The 19,399-nt window shown below is 32.1% G+C and overlaps 2 protein-coding genes across 2 annotated transcripts; one reads left to right on the top strand and one right to left on the bottom strand.

The window, feature by feature from the left end:
• The first annotated feature begins 5,036 nt into the window (after window positions 1–5,036).
• Window positions 5,037–6,194, top strand: LOC134243686 (uncharacterized). The gene has a single exon (XM_062725918.1). The coding sequence runs from the start codon at window positions 5,037–5,039 to the stop codon at window positions 6,192–6,194; it is 1,158 nt and encodes a 385-aa protein (XP_062581902.1).
• A 531-nt stretch (window positions 6,195–6,725) lies between these two features.
• LOC134243684 (uncharacterized) lies at window positions 6,726–7,805 on the bottom strand. The gene has a single exon (XM_062725917.1). It carries the CDS (start codon window positions 7,803–7,805, stop codon window positions 6,726–6,728), a length of 1,080 nt encoding a protein of 359 aa, XP_062581901.1.
• Window positions 7,806–19,399: the final 11,594 nt, after the last annotated feature.

Raw genomic sequence — 19,399 nt, 5'->3', positions numbered from 1 at the left:
TTCATTGTTTTAATACTTTATGAATAATTTATTTTTCACTCATGTTTTTGAGACATTTGAAAACAATAAAAAAAAGAAATATCTTGATGTATGATTCGAACTCTCTCCATAGCGCAGGTTTGGTCCACGACCAACCGCTTTAATCATTACGCTACGAAGTATATGCACTATCGATGTCTTTCAGTGTGATTTAAATGGACGGGTTTGTTGAAGCGACAATTTTTCAGAAAAGTTCGATTTTCATATAGAATGGGTTCAGATTCCATTTTTTGGACAAATGAAATAGATTTCACATTTACATTCCAATCATTTAAGCGTTCACGAAGAATGGAGACTTGACCCATTCATGTTCAAAATTCGTTTTTATAGCTCTATTAAACCCATTTCCCACTAAATATGCTTAACTGTCAACTTTGAAATAAAGATTATCAAATGATAAGTCGTTCAGTAAAATAAAATAATAAAAATGTTTTGAAGATGACATTACTGAGAACATGATTTTAGAAAAATGTAACTTTTTTGTGAATTTTGAAAATTGAGAAACATTTTGTCTCAGAGCGGGGGATTGTACACGCCTTATACGCCCTCTTTCTTTATTTGTTTGCTTTTCATGCATAATAAAAAAAGTTTATTCTTGTTATCTTCACCGATAATCATATTATTTGTCCTTCAGATTTCAAGACGGGACTTATATCTATCTTGGATTAAGAGGCGAAATTCACATGAAAAATGACAAAGAAGATTATCTGTATTGTTACAGACTAAAACAAGAGAAACGGACTTTTGAGTTTTGGCAAAAACAAACAAGGGTTCTCACAGCAGGTATCATTGTGTAAATTTAGAAAATTTGATTGATAGATCTGAACTCTTTAAGGTTGGTCCATACTTTTACGGATCCGGTTTTAATTTTACACACCAACACTAAGTTTTTATTATCACTTGTCAAAAGAAATAAAATCTTTTTTGATGATTGATAATAATATAGCAAGTATATATTTGTTTACTACAGTGTTATTGTGCATACAAAGCATTTGATATACATTTGTTATGGAAATTAACACTTTGTACTCTGTTCATAGGATTTATAGGTCATTAAGTAAAAACAAAGACGCATCATTCTTAATTGCCTTTATGGACCTAAAACTTTTTATTTATTTTTTTAACAAATTAACTAGGGATCTTTTTTCAATTATTTTAAGCATATATCTCCTTTTTAAATTTTCCTTTTTTTAAATTATGCAAAGAATAATTGAAAAACTTGATATTCCGAAATAGGGGGTATACGAGTTCAAAAGGCTGTTTTGTTAAATTTTTCTGGTCAACAATAATAAAATATGTGTTTTTGTGAACCTTAGATATAATTCTTTATAATTTTAAAGAAAAAATGGCACACAAACAACTTAGATTTTGAGTTTTTTAAAAATAAAGATATCTTGAGATTTTTTTCTGATAGACGTGGACAGATTCAACATCAATTTTTAAATGTTTTTCAGAGAAAATTTCAAGTATTTTCCTAGAATATTAATTATTTTTGATTTTCACAAGATTTAAGATGAATTTGACGTGATTTGGTGCATAGCGAAATAAAATATGATATCAGACTTCTTTTTGTTCACTTTTGGCTGTTCAATTTTAAGAGGTAGGTACTCTGAGACATGTTGTATGAAAATAAACCTGCAAAGGTGTGTCTTTTATTGGTGTTTTAGCTAGTTTATGAGTTATTTAAGATATTTGAATAAAAAAATTATTAGTTTGACAGAAAATTTTGAAATTACGGACCAACCTTAAAATAAACTAACATAGTATAAAATGACATATGTTTGCCCTTTTGATCGAAGTTGTCTTTCCAGGAACATACTAAAGACCTGGTATACTACAGACCTGATATTTGACCTGATGAAAAAATATTTCATATAAATTATCAAATTAAACATTACATTTCATATATCTGTGGCAAAAATATTATGATAGTAACTAACACTATACTAAAATACACTTTTAGTGGATAAATAAGTAGATTTTGTTCGCTATGTATAAAGGTATATTCACAAAACTTGATGACCAGGGGCTCGTAACATAAAAGCTACTTAAGTCTAAGACCGTGCTTATGTAAGACTTAAGTACAGTCTAAAACTTAAGACCGTAACTAGAAGCGTACTAAGATTTGGCAATCTTAGCAAAACTTAGGCGGCCGGTAGAGGTGACTTAAGTATATCTTAACTTTCTTGTACATATAATTAATAATTATTTAATGTTGACTTTCGATGTTAAAACATTCCTCTATTCATATTATGCATTAAAGAAAATAATTATCTCTATTTGACGCTGATTTAAGAATTTTATTTTTTCGTGGTGGGGTGGGTAGGGGGGGGGGGGTATCACTGATTCCAATATCACTCCCAACACAACATATATGTAAATACAAAATTAAATTTTAGGGATACGTCTGAAATTAATGGGACCACGGTTATAGAAATAAATTGAACACAGTAATAAACCATGGATCTGTATGTTCACTTTGAAAATAGGAAAAGAAAGAGGATAATGACATTAACATTAACAGAGAGAGACAGAGAGAATTGCTGATAAGTGGAGACATATGAAAAAAATGTATCCTTGATTAACTTGCAAGTGAGCATATCATAAGACTTCTGCAGATTTTGCTTCTGACATGCATGGCTTGATACATAGCAGGGATTCAAAATGTATTGAACTTTTTAGAGTTTCAATTTCAAATGGATAGGCAGTCGATTATCTTTTCTTATCTGCAATAATAAGAGGGAAAGTGAACATTTGTCAAAACAAAAGAGTTACAAAAGGTAAACTGAAAACACCTCAGGTGATAAAACAATTGTCGTGAACATTTACAATGAACCACAATTCGCCACTTTCTGACCGTGTGGTATTTGTTTTCATCCATTCCGAATAATTTAAAACATTTAATTTAATTTAAAAAATTTTAATTTTAATACGAAATCTAATCTAACATAACTTAAACCAATAGGTAAGGACGTCAACTTTAAAATGTAATTAATTAAAACCCTAACTGAATAACTTTTAGCAATATATCTATATAAAATCAAAAACCATAGGTTGAAACGTATGAAATATTTTTAACATAAGTTTGACTTAGCTAAGACCTCGCTAAGTTCGTTTTATGTTACGGTTTAAGACATACTTAAGTAGTACTTAGACATGTCCTAAGATTATGCCTAAACCGTACTTACGACCCTATTTAAGTCAAAAACTTAGCAAGCTTTATGTTACAAGCCCCTGATATTTTGATTTAATCAATATTTTATTATGTTAAAAGCATGGCCTATATAAGTCCTCTCCAAGGTCAAGGTTACAAATGTAAAGAATATTGACAATAATTTACAATGATGGAATAATACTTATTCAGTTACATCATTTTCTTTTCTTAACTATATATGGGAAAGCAAAACGAAAAAAGTGGATAAGTTATACAAACAGCAACCAGAATAAGTAAATAAATAATAAAGTGCAAAGGATAAATATGCATGAAAAATACAAAACTGAAAAAAGAGTAACATTTACAAAAGAGAAATAAATTTTAATTAAGCAACAACACTGAGTGAGGAAAAAAAATAATAATAATAAAATAAAATAAAATAAAAAAGTGCAAAGACAATTATCCAAAGGAAAAATACAACATACACATGGAACACGGAAATGCTGAGACGTAAATTAAATGTAATTATAAGAAATATCAGGATTTATATTTTACTTAATTAAGAAATACTACAAAATCTTTTTGAAGACTTGATGTACAGTTGGACTGCTTCAAAAATTGAACAGTTAATTTTATAAGGTAATTGCCTATCCCCAAATAACAAAGTATTCAAAATTTGACCAGGAGGCATGCTTTCTAATTCTATTACATTCTGAAGACTTTAAAAAAGTATCCTTCTCTGATTATTATATGAAGGGCATTCTAAGAAAAAAAGATAAGTTATTCTCGTTTGGATATCCGCACTTTGTACAAGATGCTATTTTACTTAGATACTGATGATATAGATGAGCATTTAAATTACTAGATTCATTTCTTAGTTGACAATGTAGAATGTTTTCCTTGCGACTGCCATAATTAAAAATCTTGACATCCTTTATTTTATCTACAGTAGGTTTCTTGAGGACATTCTTAAAACTTGAATAAGATTCAATACATTTTATTTCTAGTGGTAAATTGTTCCATAATTGAATAGTAGAAGGCAGAAAACTGTTGAAATATGAGACTGTCTTTGCTTGAGGTATGACAAAATTAAAATTATTACTACTTCTAAGATTGTAACCATGATTTGGTGGTACACAAGGAAGGACCATTTCTTGTAAATAGAGAGGGGCTATACCATAAACAGTTTTATAGAATAACAAGAGTTTTTGTCTTTCCCTTCTCTTATTTAATGGTTCCCAACCTAATTCTAAATACAGAGCCTTTCTAGATGAGTTTTTCCTAAGTCCTGTTATTATTCGGGCAGCTTCCACTTGAATATTTTCTAAAAGATTTGAAAGTTCTTGTGAGCAGTTATCCCAAACAATGCCACCACATTCTAGAATGGGTCGAATAAAAGCAAAATAGACTTTTACCAATGCACTTCTATCTAGTAGATGTTTCAACATTCTTAAAAGATTTAGCCGAGAACAAGCTTTTTCATATAAATTATTTAGATGAGATGACCATTTGGCATCACTTTGGAAAAGAAGTCCAAGATGACAGTGTGTTCTAGATTCACTAATAATACTACCATTACAGCCAAAATGGATTGGCGGATGGTTATTTGAACTTCTTGTAAAATTAACATTACAGGTTTTGTTTGGATTAAAATCTACAGCCCATGTTGAAGCCCATTTACTAATTTTATCTAATACCCCATTTATACGACGAAAATTTGCTTATGTGAGCAAATTAACACATGAGTAAATTTACACACATAAGTAAAAGTTAATTTGCTATGCGTTCAGACAAGATTTAAGTACCTTAAGTAAATCCTCAAATTGTCATTTAAAATAAAGAAATGGACCGCTTCAGACGTGTGAATTTTCACAGGAAAAGAGTATTTCCCTACTATTTGGGCATAGGACTAGCTCTTGGATGTTCCCGAATAAAGGAAAGTAGAAGGAAAGTACGATCTACAGAGTGGTATGACAGAACCGTACTTAATGACTTTAGGGACGAAGATTGGTACGAGAATTTTCGAATGAAGAGGGAAAATTTCTTTAAAATTTGTGCAAAGTTGGAAAATGCTTTGGCCCCGGCCCCAAAGACCGTAGAGGAACCTTTGGATGTCACAAAAAAGGTAGCTATTGCCATCTACTGGTTAGCCTCATCCGCGGAATATCGGACAATTGCCAATCTTTTTGGAGTTGCAAAATCTACCGTGTATGAGTGCGTTCATCAAGTTTGTGAAGCCATTATGGAACATTTGCTTGAAGAATATGTGTGTTTTCCAGAGGGAGACAGGTTGAAGAAAGTAATCAAGGGCTATGAGGAAAAGTGGGGATTCCCAAATTGTGGTGGGGCTATTGATGGCACACACATTCCTATTATAGCTCCGAAACATTCTCATGGAGATAATTTAAACAGGAAAGGGTTCTACTCATTGATTCTCCAGGGTGTTTGCGACCATAGCTATGTCTTTACAGATATAAATATAGGTTGGCCAGGAAGGGTTCACGATGCCCGTGTTTTCGCAAATTCAGAGATTTATCTCAAAGGAGATAACGACTCCTTGTTTCCGGAATGGAGAAAGCCAGTTGGAGAAAATACTATGCCTGTAGTTCTTCTGGGCGACCCAGCATATCCTTTGAAGACTTGGCTTTTAAAGCCATATACCAACAGATCTACCCTCACCAACACCCAATTCAATTTCAACCATCGTTTGAGTAGAGCCAGAATGACCATTGAAAATTCGTTTGGCCATTTGAAAGGAAGATGGCGTTGTCTACAGAAGAGACTTGACGTTGAAGTCGAATTCGCTTGCACCGTAATTGGAGCTTGTGTTGTATTACATAACTTTTGCGAATTAGAGAAAGAAGATTACATTTGGGATACATATTCGGACGACACTGACGATGAAGACGACGATACGCAGGATGGTGACGTTGAGGTCATTCGCTGTGCCAAAGCCTTGCGAGATGACATTGCTGCAGCTTTTGCCAATAATAACCTTTGACTGATGAAATGATGATTTACAATCATGTGACACTTTAGACACTTGTATGTTGTTTCACGTCTGTTGACAATTAATGTGTTTTACTTCTGATAACAATTAATATTTAAACACAAAATGTTCTGTTTTAATAACGTTGATATGCAATGATTTGATAACTTCAATCAGAAAATTGAAATTAGAATGAATACACACACAATACAAATGCATATGATTATTAATAAACAGCATGAATGAATGCAAAAAAAATAACTACAACAAATGAATCATTTCTTGTAAAGGTAAACTCTTTCTTAAGGAGAAAAAAAATAATCAAAGCATTCACAATTCCTATACTTTAGGAAATGCATACAAGTTTCAGTATTATTAATAGTTCCTATTAGAGGACATTTTCTTAAGGTACTTTAAAACACTTAAAAGAGTACATGTTCCTTAACAACAACAAAAAAAAAACAGAATTAGAAAGTAACGATTATGATCACATTCATTGTGGTGTCCCCTTAATTTTGTAGCAGGTATCAAACCAAATGAACGTCACAAGTTACAGTAAGTAGGATCATCACAGTTATCTGCCCCAGGAGATTGGCGTTGATATTGTGGATATAGGTTTGCACCGGAAAACTGTTGACCTTGCATATTTGGTGAGGACATTTGCGATGTTCCTTGACCTCCTAATATTTGACTTCCAGTGGCAAACGATGGAGGGTTAGGTGGATAGGACTGTCTCTGGTTAAACGCTCCCATGATCATTTGCATCATGTTATACTGATGCTGTCTTTCCTCCCGCTTTTGTTTTTCCTCTGAGTCCAATCTTGCTTTTTCCATATCCTTTTTCTGTTTCTCCAAATCTAATTTTCGGCGCTCTAGATCAAGAAATTTGTCCTCGGCTTTTTCATTTGAGCTACTAAAACCATCCATTACCGATGTTAAGGCCAATTCAAGTTTACTTTTACGCGCCTTTTTCTTTTCATTTTTGCCAGTTGCTACCTTTTTTTCCTTTGTTTTACCCGAGGTCTCTTTTGCAGATCCACAGCCTTTTTCCTTCTCTTTTGATTGCGGATTGTCCTCTTTATTATCTGTATCGGTAGCATCTTTTACTTCTTTGTTATCCTTTGAGTTTGTGGCCAGGCAACTTTTTTCATCATCATTATCATCTCCAGACTCATCTAGTTTTTCAAGAGGACGGACACCTGCATCTATTGACTCGGATTCACTGGAATTGCTTTCATCTTCATTTTCATAACAACGCTTTTTACTCAATGTTTCAATCACTTTTATCGGCGAGGAAGCCGGCCGATTTCCAAGAATTGAATCTAGCTCGTTGAAATAATTACATGTTCTTCTTCCTTTTCCACTTTGTTTAAGTTTGGTTTTTGTCTCTCTGCACATTCTCTTTAAAGTGTGAATTCTCACCTTGCATTGTTCAGGCGTTCTCTCAAAGCCTTTGTTCATCAACTCATCAGATACGGACTTGTATATACACCCATTCTTGACTTTCGGGTTCTCCATTTGCTCCTCTATGGCTTGTTCCTCCCAAACAGATAACAAAGCCCTTGTCTCTTCTTCTGTCCATGCAGATCCACGTTTTTTACACCTCTGCTTTCTAGCTGCCATGTTTACTAACTGTTATTTTTCCCGCCAAACTGTAACAACGCTAAAAATAAAGAGTGATGCAATACGCAAGACGAAATACTCACGTGAGTTAATTTGCTGCGCGTTCATACGACAAAATCTACATACGGGAGCAAATAATTTGCGACAACATATGTGCAAAAGTTAATTTACACCTAGTCCTGACTAGGTGTAAATTTACTTAACTGTGCAGAATTTGCATATGAGCAAATCAGTTCATACGACCAAAATTGCACATGTAAGTAAATTTACACACGTGTAAAAAATACTTAGGTATGCAAATCGTGTCGTATGAATGGGGCTTAAGTCAGATGTAAGTGATATTGCTGCTGCATTAACATCATTATCTACCACTATAAATAGTGATGTATCATCTGCAAATAGCCTTGTTTTATTAACTAAATTATCAGTTATATCATTAATATATAGGAGGAAAAGAAAAGGACCTAGAACAGACCCTTGAGGAACACCCGCAGATATAGGTTTAAAATTTGAAAAGAACCCATTTAAAGCCACTCTTTGAACTCTGTCATCTAAGTAATTTTCAATCCATTTCAATAATGTACCTTGGATACCATACGATTCTAATTTGAAAAGTAGACCTTTATGCCAAACTCTATCAAAAGCCTTTGAAATATCACAGAAAATGAATCTAACATCTTTGCCTTTGTCTAAATTAGATATAATTGTATTATAAATTTCTACTAGTTGGTTGACAGTTGAGTCATTTGGTTGGAATCTTGACTGGTATTTTGTTAAAATATTGTTTTCTAATATAAAATTGTACAAATATTTAAAAATAATTTTTTCCATAATTTTTCCCCTGATATTTTGAATGACCTGATATTTTTACGTACTTTACAGACCTGATATTTTTAAATGAAATGGAATTATTGCAAATATTCAAATTTTATAAAGTAAAACATTGAAATCTCCTTTATTTTCTTAAAAATATACTACTAGTATAAGAATAAATCAGGTCATTGAAACGCATCACATCATTTAAAAATATCAGGGCATTAAAAAATATCAGGTCTTTAGTATAAAATCATCAGGTCATTTCAATACACTTTAATTCTAGCAAAAAGTTTTGTCTCAGAATCTTTTAAAGTGTTTAAATTTTCTAAAAGAATTTAAAAAAAAATATTCAAAACCTTCCATTGAAAGTAATTTATAAAAATATCAGGTCTTCACTAGAAATATCAGGTCATTCAAAATATCCGGTCAACATGTTTTTGTAAGAACACCTTGATACAACGAAAAAAAAATCTCTGTATTATCTACTAAAAGTGTATTTTAGTATATTATCATCAATAATTTTCTCTCAAAAAATTGAAACAGAATGTTTAAATTGATAAATTTATGTGATAATTTTTTTCAACAGGTCAAAATATCTTTAGTATGTTTCGTCTTTCCATCAATCTGTATATTTTTGACCTCTCGAGAATCAAACATTTTAAACATTTTTTTTTTTAAATCTTTAGATCCCCGGAATTCTGTTCAAACGATCAACGACGTTTTTTTATTGCCAAATGATAAAGGGTGGTTTCTGAGTTTTTTCTTTCGCAATTCCTTGTCAAAAGAAGAAACCATCCTAATTGCTCAACATGCTGTCTTAAACTCGTTGCCTAAACTAAAGGAACTCACGGCTCACTCACCTGGTGAAAGTTTGGACTACGAATTTATATCCACCACAACAAAGGAGACAATAAAACAGATGTCAGAGAGGGCGTTTGAAATTCACGGAATCAAGGTAAGTTCTGAGAAAAAGAAATAAGAGATCAAATCAATTGTTAGAAGATGTTTTTTAAAACACAGTAATGCATATCAGATATTATTATGTCCTTCGAAGATGGGAGGGCATAATGCTTTGTTGCTGTTTGTCGGTCTGTCTGTCGGTCCACTTAGTTTCCGTTCATTTTCTTGACAACCGTTGCACATACTGAAATAAAATTTTGGTATACAGACCTATCAGATGGATATCTAGGTCAAGTTTTGTTTTTTGGTAGACTGATTTATGCTCCTTGGACTTAGAAAAATTGCAACTATTTGCAGTTTCCGTTCATTTTCTTCGCAGAAGTTGCACATACTGAAATGAAATTTAGTATAAAGATTTATCAGATGAATATCTAGGTCAAGTTCTGTTTTGTGGTACGATCGCGCCATTTTTAACAGATGTATGCCCCTTAGAAAAATTCCAATTTGGAGGAGGGGGCATAAGTGTTTTACAAACATCTTTTGTTTGTACTTGCAATTGTTTTTTAAATACTCTATTGTCTGTTACATATTAATTTTGTATATGGGAAATCATGTTTGAACTCTAAAAAACAGACAAGCAACAGACAAACATGCAAACAGACATTCCCAAAACTATATGTTCCCATATTTCCAATGACATTAATATATTGGCATAAAATACTTTATATATGTTGTTTTGGTTAATGAATAGCATTAGTTTGTCTATAAAACTCATTATCCTCGTTTTTGAGTTGATATTATATTTACGTCTTGAGCTACTTCTATTAAGTCCTTCTAGGTCAGTCGAATGACTTAAAATGCGCTTTTATACCTCATGTAAACTTTTCAACACTTTCAGATTTTTTTTCTATCTATTGTAAATAGTTGCATTAGTTTAATTAAATTTTAGTTCGAAGTTAAAGACTTCTTTGTCTCAACTCATTCTGTTTCGAAGGGTTGCATCCTTTGCAGGCCCCCGAAACAGTTTACAATCTCGAACTATAGAAGACAAAAAAAAACTTGAGCTATGGCACCAACATGTGTAGTGCTAATTCATGATTACGCCAACAACTCCACACCCATTGATTGCGCTAAATTTTAAATACGCCAAGTTATGTACACGTACAATAGTGCTATATCTAGGGTTCAGTCCCAAAAAAAGTGCTATGTCAAAGAAATAAAAAAATGCACTTGAGCTTTACTTAAATATACGCTAACTCTTAACTTTTGATAAGTTTTTGAACGTGTTGAAAAAGCAATAGGCCTGTGAAAGTTTTAAATGTAATCCCCGTATAAACTGTATATGAGATTATGAGCATTAATAAGGTTACTTTTGAGTATAAAATTAACATTCCTAGATCCAAATATTATTATCAAAAAGTTAAAGGCTTAATTAATCTCAATCTTTGGAATAAAGACAAGCAATATTCAAGATCTAGATTTAAAGCCGCTTAACCCGAAAAAAGGCACATATTATCTTACACAATAAAAGTGCGTCATTACATAGAAAATATAAAAAAATAAACTATAGGATTTATTTAATAGTTTATAACAACAATCCTTACAGGGAAAACGCAGATCAAAAACCTTATTGACAAACAGTAGTTCCTGACGGAAGTTAAGATCTGTTGTGAAGTCAATTTTGAAAAAAAAATAAGTTTATCGGATATATCTAATAATGAAGATAATTCAAACCTGAGTATTTTTTTTTCTCTATTAGTAGATTTATATTAATATGCATATTTAAAGAATAAAGGAAAATCAGATATTTTAAATGATTTTTTTAAAGAAGCAAAAATATTGTCCGTGTACAGGTAATATACATGTACTTTATTGTGAAAAAAAATGCTCGGGTTTGTTCTTCATGAGATAAACATGTAAGCGATAAATTTAATTTTTCGAAGGTGATTTCACGCGATATCAACAATGATCAACAATGATCAACATAGGATTATTTTTTGTGTGACCTAACAAAAATTATTTTTTTTAACTTTTGAATTTTGATATCTTTTAAAGGAAAAAGACTTTGGGGATATAATTTGACAAAAGTTGAAACAATTTATGGACAATTATTTTTCAAGAAGAAAAAAGAATATATATTTTTAGCGATTAGAATCGGACCAAGCGGCTTTAAAGTCTTTGGAAAGAGGGTTGTTAAGATAAGAGTGAAAATCTTCAAATTCCGGACAGCATCACAACCCATAGACCTTTCGTTTTAAATTATTTTTAAAGCATGATTACACTAATATACATAAAACATATTTTTTCAGATTAGTGATGCTCTCGAAGAATTGAAAGTGTTCTTGCTTAAACACATCTGTGAATTAGATTCAGATGAGAAGCGAAACCCTAGGCGAATCATGCTGGCAATCCATTTAATTGACTTAGCTCAGACATATCACCTCAAATTATCACAAAGGGAGAGGGATGACATTAAGTCTGCCCTTTGTTTAAGAATCATTGGCGAGAAAACGAATACCTGTAGAGACTGGGAAGAAGTTAGAAAAAGTGTAGATACATTCAAAAGGTAAGTAATCTCTATTTTTAACAAAACGATATTGATATACATGCTCTACGTATGAACAATTTCTAAAACGAGGTAGGTGATTCACAAACAAATTGCTGAAACAAAAATATCAGCACTTTGGTTTAAAATCATCATTTCGTAAGTTCTATGGTCGGTGCAATGAACTTATCAGCAAATGCATTATATCATATTAATCATTAAATCAAATGCTGATTATCGTTTTTCGTCCTAATTGTTTGGACATTACATAACTTAAATTGTTCTAGTATTTTTCATATTTTCCGTTATTTCCCAATCATGACACAAAGATATGTATCTCCTTTATTATTTGCAACATGTCTATTTTTAGGCATATTTTGCTAAAATAGTTAATGCTTTCCTGTTCTTGTCGTTCACCTTATGCCAATAACAGTTTACAACACCTAGTCTAAAAATTGTTCATTTTGTGTCAGAAAAAATGAAAATTCTTCATTTTGTTTGATAATTTGCAATATGTTTATTTGTAAATATGACTATAAATAAAAATAAAAAAATCCCCTCATTAGTATACACTTCAGTTAATGCTTTCTTAGACTTGTTGGTCACCTGATATCATTAACAGTTTATAGCCGTTTGTCTGCACATTGTTCATCCTTTATGCTCTCTGCCTATCCTCTGAAACCTCTGCTATTCATTTTGCATTTCAGATAATGCTTTCTAATACACTTGTTGGTCACCTTACGTTAATAACATTTAGTGACAGGTAGTCTGCAAAATGTCCATCCCTAAAGGTGGCAGAGGATAGTTTCGAATAAAGTACCGGTCAAAAAATAGAATCAAAGTACTCAGAAGTACTGAAAGCCGGGCTCATTTACAAAGACCGTGGTGACAGTTTAAAATCAAGTCCAGACGTTTAGAGGATATGTTACACACAAAAATATCTCAATGGCATGTATAGTATTAAAAAGTTTTAAAAATTAAATAAATAATAGCTAGAATTTAACAGCGTAAAATATTTATCACATGTATCGTTTCGGGGTTTTATATACAAACAGAAGTAAATAAACACCGATCGATGCAGCAAGATTAATTGAGGTCAAACGACTATGCACTGATGTGTCCTCAGCGGGGAGTTTTGCATCAAGTCATTAAGGATGTTCCCTGCATTTGTGTTAGCCTGGTAGTACAACCTTTATTTATAGAATATGACGCAGACAGGGATACCTAGTGAAAACCTTTCGCACCTTTTGAATTGTTTTGTAAAATATTAGTCAAAGGAGCCAGGAAAAATATTAAACAATTTAATATTTTGATAAAAATATTCGATTTACTATTTCTTAAGGTGTTTGAATGGATTTTGTTTTCTCAACAGCGGCTGGGCGTAGGTACTATATTTTTACTCGTAAACTCAATTTGGCGGTGAAGAAGCAGCATTTTCTGTTGCTCACCGTCGCAATAGCCGGGCATTGCTCTACGAGCAATCAGCCCGGCTAAAAAATAGAGAAACCTGAGGTTTGAATGCATATTATAGGTAATTTTATAGCTAGAATATTTTATGGGTGCATTTGGAGGGAATTGGTGGCCTTGTATATTTTATTGAAATATGACACTTTAGTGTCACTACTACTGTATATGGGATATGGACTAGAAATACGAAACTAAGCTCAAAACTCGCTCTACCGGTATTTCACCAGAAAAGCGGGGTGGGTTCACAGGATGAATTGAAAACGAGGTGTTGAGCCATTATCTCTTGCTGTTCATTGGTATGTACAAATGTTACTCTGCAATTTGTGTGGTAGCTTAGGTCAGGCGCACGGGCCTGGAAGCAGATGCGGCTGCGGCGAAATAGTGAAAATAGGCTTGATTCACATGAAATTTTGAGATTGTCCCTGTGCCATCTTTTGGGTTCATTGTGTAAGTTGTACATGTTTTATTCCTAAAAGCTTCCAATTTCTCAAGGGACTACATCATACTATTATTACATGTAGAGGGAATTTAAAATTTTTCAATGCACATTTTTAAAGCAGCTCAATATTAAGTAAACCGTCAGTCAAACGTTTTGATTGCAAAAAAAACTATCCTCTGCCACCTTATGAGAATAATTTGTAGAATGTCTTTTTTTAAATATTCGTTACTATAAATAGAAATGATAACCTCTGCTTATTATTCTGCATTACAGTTAATGCTCTTTTGTTCTTGTCAGTCACATTATGTCAGTTACAGTGTGTAATTTTAGACATTTGTACTGTTTCAAGTAATGAGTGCCTATCCTCAATAATGTGTGAGATATTATATTATCCCCTGTTCTTACTAATCAGATATACATGTATTAAAGAGATCTGTATGTTAATTATTTTTGTTTCATTGGAGCATCTAAATGATAGAAAATATTTAATCTTTTCAACATTTTATGAGACATGTCTATTATTGTGCCTTTGAAGCTATAAACAGAAAACGTAACTCCCTTAAAAAAATTCGCATTGTAGTGATTGATGTCCAGTTTCTGTCATTAGCGCATCGACTTTTACAGTTTATTTCACAATTACCTAGCAATGGCATCTGCCCAAATTTGATTTCCTGGATTTTTCTGAAATATGTCTATTTATAAATACATGTTACTAAAAAAGCATTAAGACCCCATTTCATTTTTTATGAAATGACACCACTAATACTGAAGTATGAAGACAGGCATAAGAATTGAAAAATTATTGCCGACAATTTTTTTTATTTAACCTTAAAGTTCTCAAAAAATACCAAATTTTCCATTTTTCCCATGTTCAGAAACTGTTATTTTGCGGAAACTTTTTCTAAGAGTGGAGTTAATTCTGGATGTTTTACTTGAAAAAAAGGGCGTTAACGATAATCTAACAACCAAGCTCTATGATAAACATGATGACTTTAACTTTTCTATCGTCAGCTTACCTTACTTATGCAGCAATATACCTTCATCACCTGCATACGGTGTTTATATATCTCAGTTGATTCGATACGCATGAGCATGCTCTACGTATTAACAGTTTGTAAAACGAGGTAAGTTATTGACAGACAAGTTGATGAAACAATAATATCAGCAGTATCGTTTAAAGTCATCATTTCGTAAGTTCTTTGGTTGATACAATGACCTTGTCAACAAAAACAATTTATCATTGAGTCAAATGCTGACTGACGTGTTTCATACTAATTGTTAGTCCATTGTTTATATACTGAATTGACGATGGATTTTTTCCGTTCTTTCGGTCGGCACGGGATGCTCAATCCTCCATGGCACCTGATCACACCTCTGAACTGCACCATCCTTACAGACTCCGGCAGATCAAAGTGTAGCGTCAGCATGTGATAATATATAATTACGAGTGTTTGCAGTTGTTAGAGACAAAAATCAATATTCCTGAATATTTAATTTAGCGGTTATTAAAACTTGATATGAATGACTATACAGACCGAATCAATTGTCAGCGTTCGGTTAATTTTGGACAGTTTGGGTTCTTTACCTCTCTCCCTATATTTTTAATGTAAGAAGGAATACTGTATTACAGAAGAGTTGCATTCCTTTTATTTTCTAAATATTTTATGTATTTGATATTTCATGTTACAGAGGCAACGTAAAAACGATGATAATACAATTTTTGGAGGAAGACTATCAGTGCTTGGACGGCATTAAAAAACACAACCCACTGTGGATATTAGCCATTCCTCTTCTTCACCTCCTGGGACAGGATTGTATTTCATTCGAAGAAAAATCAAACTCTTTCACATACGAAAATTGGTGGGGAGAGATACCGTTCACGTCTCACAATCTTCATAAGATTGCAGCATTTAATAATGAATGGGCAAGGTAATTTTATTAATTTCTTTCTCTCTTATATCATCCTAGTTACAATGTTAGTGTACTTTTAAAATGATGTTTCCAAACTGATAGGTCTAAAGAGGAATTGATGAAAACACTGCAACCGGCTATGAAAGTAGATCGTCTCCTTCCGAGAACCCTATCACTGTGTCTCAGATTAAGGGATCTCCACCTTGTTCTGAATAAAAAAGAGACAAACATTGTTCTTATGATGGCCAATCTTCTCAGATTTCTGGAAACATTTGAAGATGTGCACAATGAGGTAACTTCTAGTAATCAAATGTAATATTGACAGTGCGATGATTAGGGCGAGCGCAGATACTTATAGTTTTCATTTAGATCGGGCTCGACAAACCGCACTAGTCATTCGGTGCGTCTAAGACTCTGACGTCACATGACGTCGAATGTATGTAGCTTTACCAAACCGAAGCCTTAATAGGGCTGATTTTAATGAAGAATGTGCAGTAGTCCGAATTTTCTCTTCGCCCAAACGTTGTCGTTAGAACTCGCAGTGAAAGTTTATAATCAAATTTAATCAAAATTTCTCAAAGATTTTATGAATGGCCAAGAAAGAATTTTTCTTAATCATTTTCTAAAATCTTACAGAGAAATAAGCAACAGTTTACAACATTTTAAGGTATTTTTATTTTATTTAAATTGTAGTATATTGTATAAGAATATGAATTTTTGTGAATACGTAAATTAAAGTAACCGTCTGTATATAATTAAACGATTGCAGGACTGGTTTGTAATATTAACATATAAACCCTTTTGAAAATAATAAAATCAAAGTGAAATTGAACACATGAGACAAAATACATGTGTCAAAATTGTATTTGACCTTATACTATGGTCAGAATCAAACACGGTCGAAATTGTTAAAGGCACAGTTGGAAACATAGCACACATACTGGACCAGCGAAGCATTGATGATGATACTATTTATTTACATTTTTAAACATTTATGTTATAAGATTTTCAAAATATAAAATAAATTCTGAAAAGACTTCAATGAAATAGGCAAGATAAATTAACTATGTTATACGTCACTTTTTCGTATGATTTTGCGTTAATATTTCCTCTGTTTAAGTCCGTGTATGTGAGGGTGGGGGAGGGCGTGTCCCTTAATACATTGCACTAGAGAAAAGGTATCCTCTTGCTCTTATATTCATCTTTAAATAGATATGAAAAATAGATAACAGATGTCACATGTCCAGCTATTGTAGACGTTTTTCCACATCAAAGAAGTTTTAACATTTATACCACTGTAATACATTAGATTGTTTCTTTAAAAGCAAGGTGTGTTTGTGAAGTCGTATGGCAAAATATCAAATTTGTTGATACCCAAAGATAGATCTTGTCACAAATATACAACTGTGAAATATGAAGGTCATAGCCTCACCCAACCTAAAGTTTTTTTTACGGACAAATAGAAAAACAAACATATGGATGGACAGAGCAAAATCTATATCTCTCCCCTGCCCCGAATCGTAGATTGCAGGGACATGAAAACAAAGTTTTAAGATGATTTAAAAAAAAAAAACATTTATTCATTTATTTAATATTCATTAAATATATAAAGGATATTCCAATCTGCATGGAGAAAGGAATTGTATATCAGCAAGAATTCAATACCTTATTGGAAGTGGAACAGGAAAGAAGTGAGCCGGAGGAGCAATTGGAAAACAATGATCAAATTAACAAAAGGGGGTACGAAGACTGGATGTTAAAATGTTGAAAGAGTTCAGATTCTCTTATTTAAATCCACATGGAATTTATAGTTGGGTTCAACATTTTTTATCTTTTCAGTAAATGGCTTAGATTTCTGTCAATAGAAGCATTACGTTTGTCAGAAAAGCTGCTGGATAGAATGAGAGATGCTTTCCTGGATCTACAGATTAAGACCCTTTTCCTTTACTTTCATGCACTTTACGGAGTATTTCGCATGAACAAGGAAAAAATAACTCTCTCCCAACAAATGCAGTTAGCTCATAACTACTACTACTACCATGTTCTAAATGTAGAAAAAGTTCAGTTTCCTGACATTGTACAGGTACGGTTAAACAATTTCCAATGGTACAGAAATAATGTAATTAATTTTTTGTATAACGCTAATTAAAGATATCCAACTTGCATTATTACCATTTTATTAAATTTAAGATAGTGTATTACTTGAATTCATGTGTTTTGTGGACATTTAAATGAAAGAAATATTAATACATGTAAAAATATTTCATTTATTTATTTTGCATAAATAGAAAACAAGAGAAAAAGTAAATGATTATAAACTTCTTTTGTTTTGTATGGCTTTGCTTGTTGCCTACTCAAAGCTGTTGCCCATTACATTTTGTATTGTTCAATGGACTTTTGAGCTTGAATATTGTTCTTTATCTCCAAGTAGGGGAGTATTTCATTTCAGCATTTTTTTAGTAGGCCTATCATTTTTAGTTTGAAGAAGTAAATAAACGATTCACTTTTTGCACTTATTACGTATTCAATAGCTGGATCAGGGGTCATTTAGCTGTAAGAGAAATAATGTGTTAAAAACATTTAAATAATATGAGAGAACATTTAAATCACAGTCACTGAGATTACATATAGCTTGGAATTGCTCATACTCTATAATTTATAAGGAGTAAGAAAGTTCACTGATGTTAAAATATACTACTCGTTTTAACCCATTAAATTTAGGCCTTCGAAAAATGTCTTCAATTTGACGAAGGACAGAAAGATCAAATTTTCGAAGAACATCTTCAAAATTGGAAAGAACTTGTGAAAGCAAAGACCATTAAATGGATCGAAGAAAAGGTTGTATTTCAAGTTGCATTTTTTATTTCAACGAATAACAGAGTTGAATTAAATAAACCGATTTTGGAGAAAAAATCCCCAGCCCATGAAATTTTTTAATACAATTATTATTATTACTTTTATAATAAATTAAACTATTCAGAAAAGATAACTAATTTTCTCTTTTGGGTACTGAGTATTTCAAAATAATATATAATAATATAAAGCTCAGAAAAGATATGCATAATAAATTGAATCTTTTTATTTAGATGTACTTGCATAAGGGCCTCGGAAACGTTTACATTACTGTTGTTTTGCAACTAATGACATAAATTAATTGTTGCTTGTTCTTTAGGTCACTTCATTTGAGATCATCCATTTTTACTGCGAAAACTTTAGACATAATGCAAAGAACAGCACGCAGAAAATTCTAAAGAATCTGGCGATTAAAAAATTTCCTTTTATTTGCGAGGTATTTTCATATTTATTTTAGTTACATGTTTAGTTTCATATAAATGGAAAAATACATCATCAAACTCCCTATATATACTTTTCATTTTATACGTTTTCAAGGAAATGGAAAACATTAGAGAATGGCAGAATTTGTGGAAAACTGGGCATCTTTTTTTTGATTTGTATACCTGTGTTATCGAAAAACTTGCTGATCAGCTTGGATCTTTTGATGTTTATGAAATTCTT

The sequence above is a fragment of the Saccostrea cucullata genome, unplaced genomic scaffold (genome assembly GCF_032062105.1).
Source record: "Saccostrea cucullata isolate Sc308-1 unplaced genomic scaffold, CSIRO_AGI_Scuc_v1 ctg2437, whole genome shotgun sequence".
NCBI classification, from domain to species: Eukaryota; Metazoa; Mollusca; class Bivalvia; order Ostreida; family Ostreidae; genus Saccostrea; species Saccostrea cuccullata.
The sequence above is the reverse complement of the archived record's forward strand: the minus strand, read 5'-3'. Positions and strand labels throughout refer to the sequence as shown.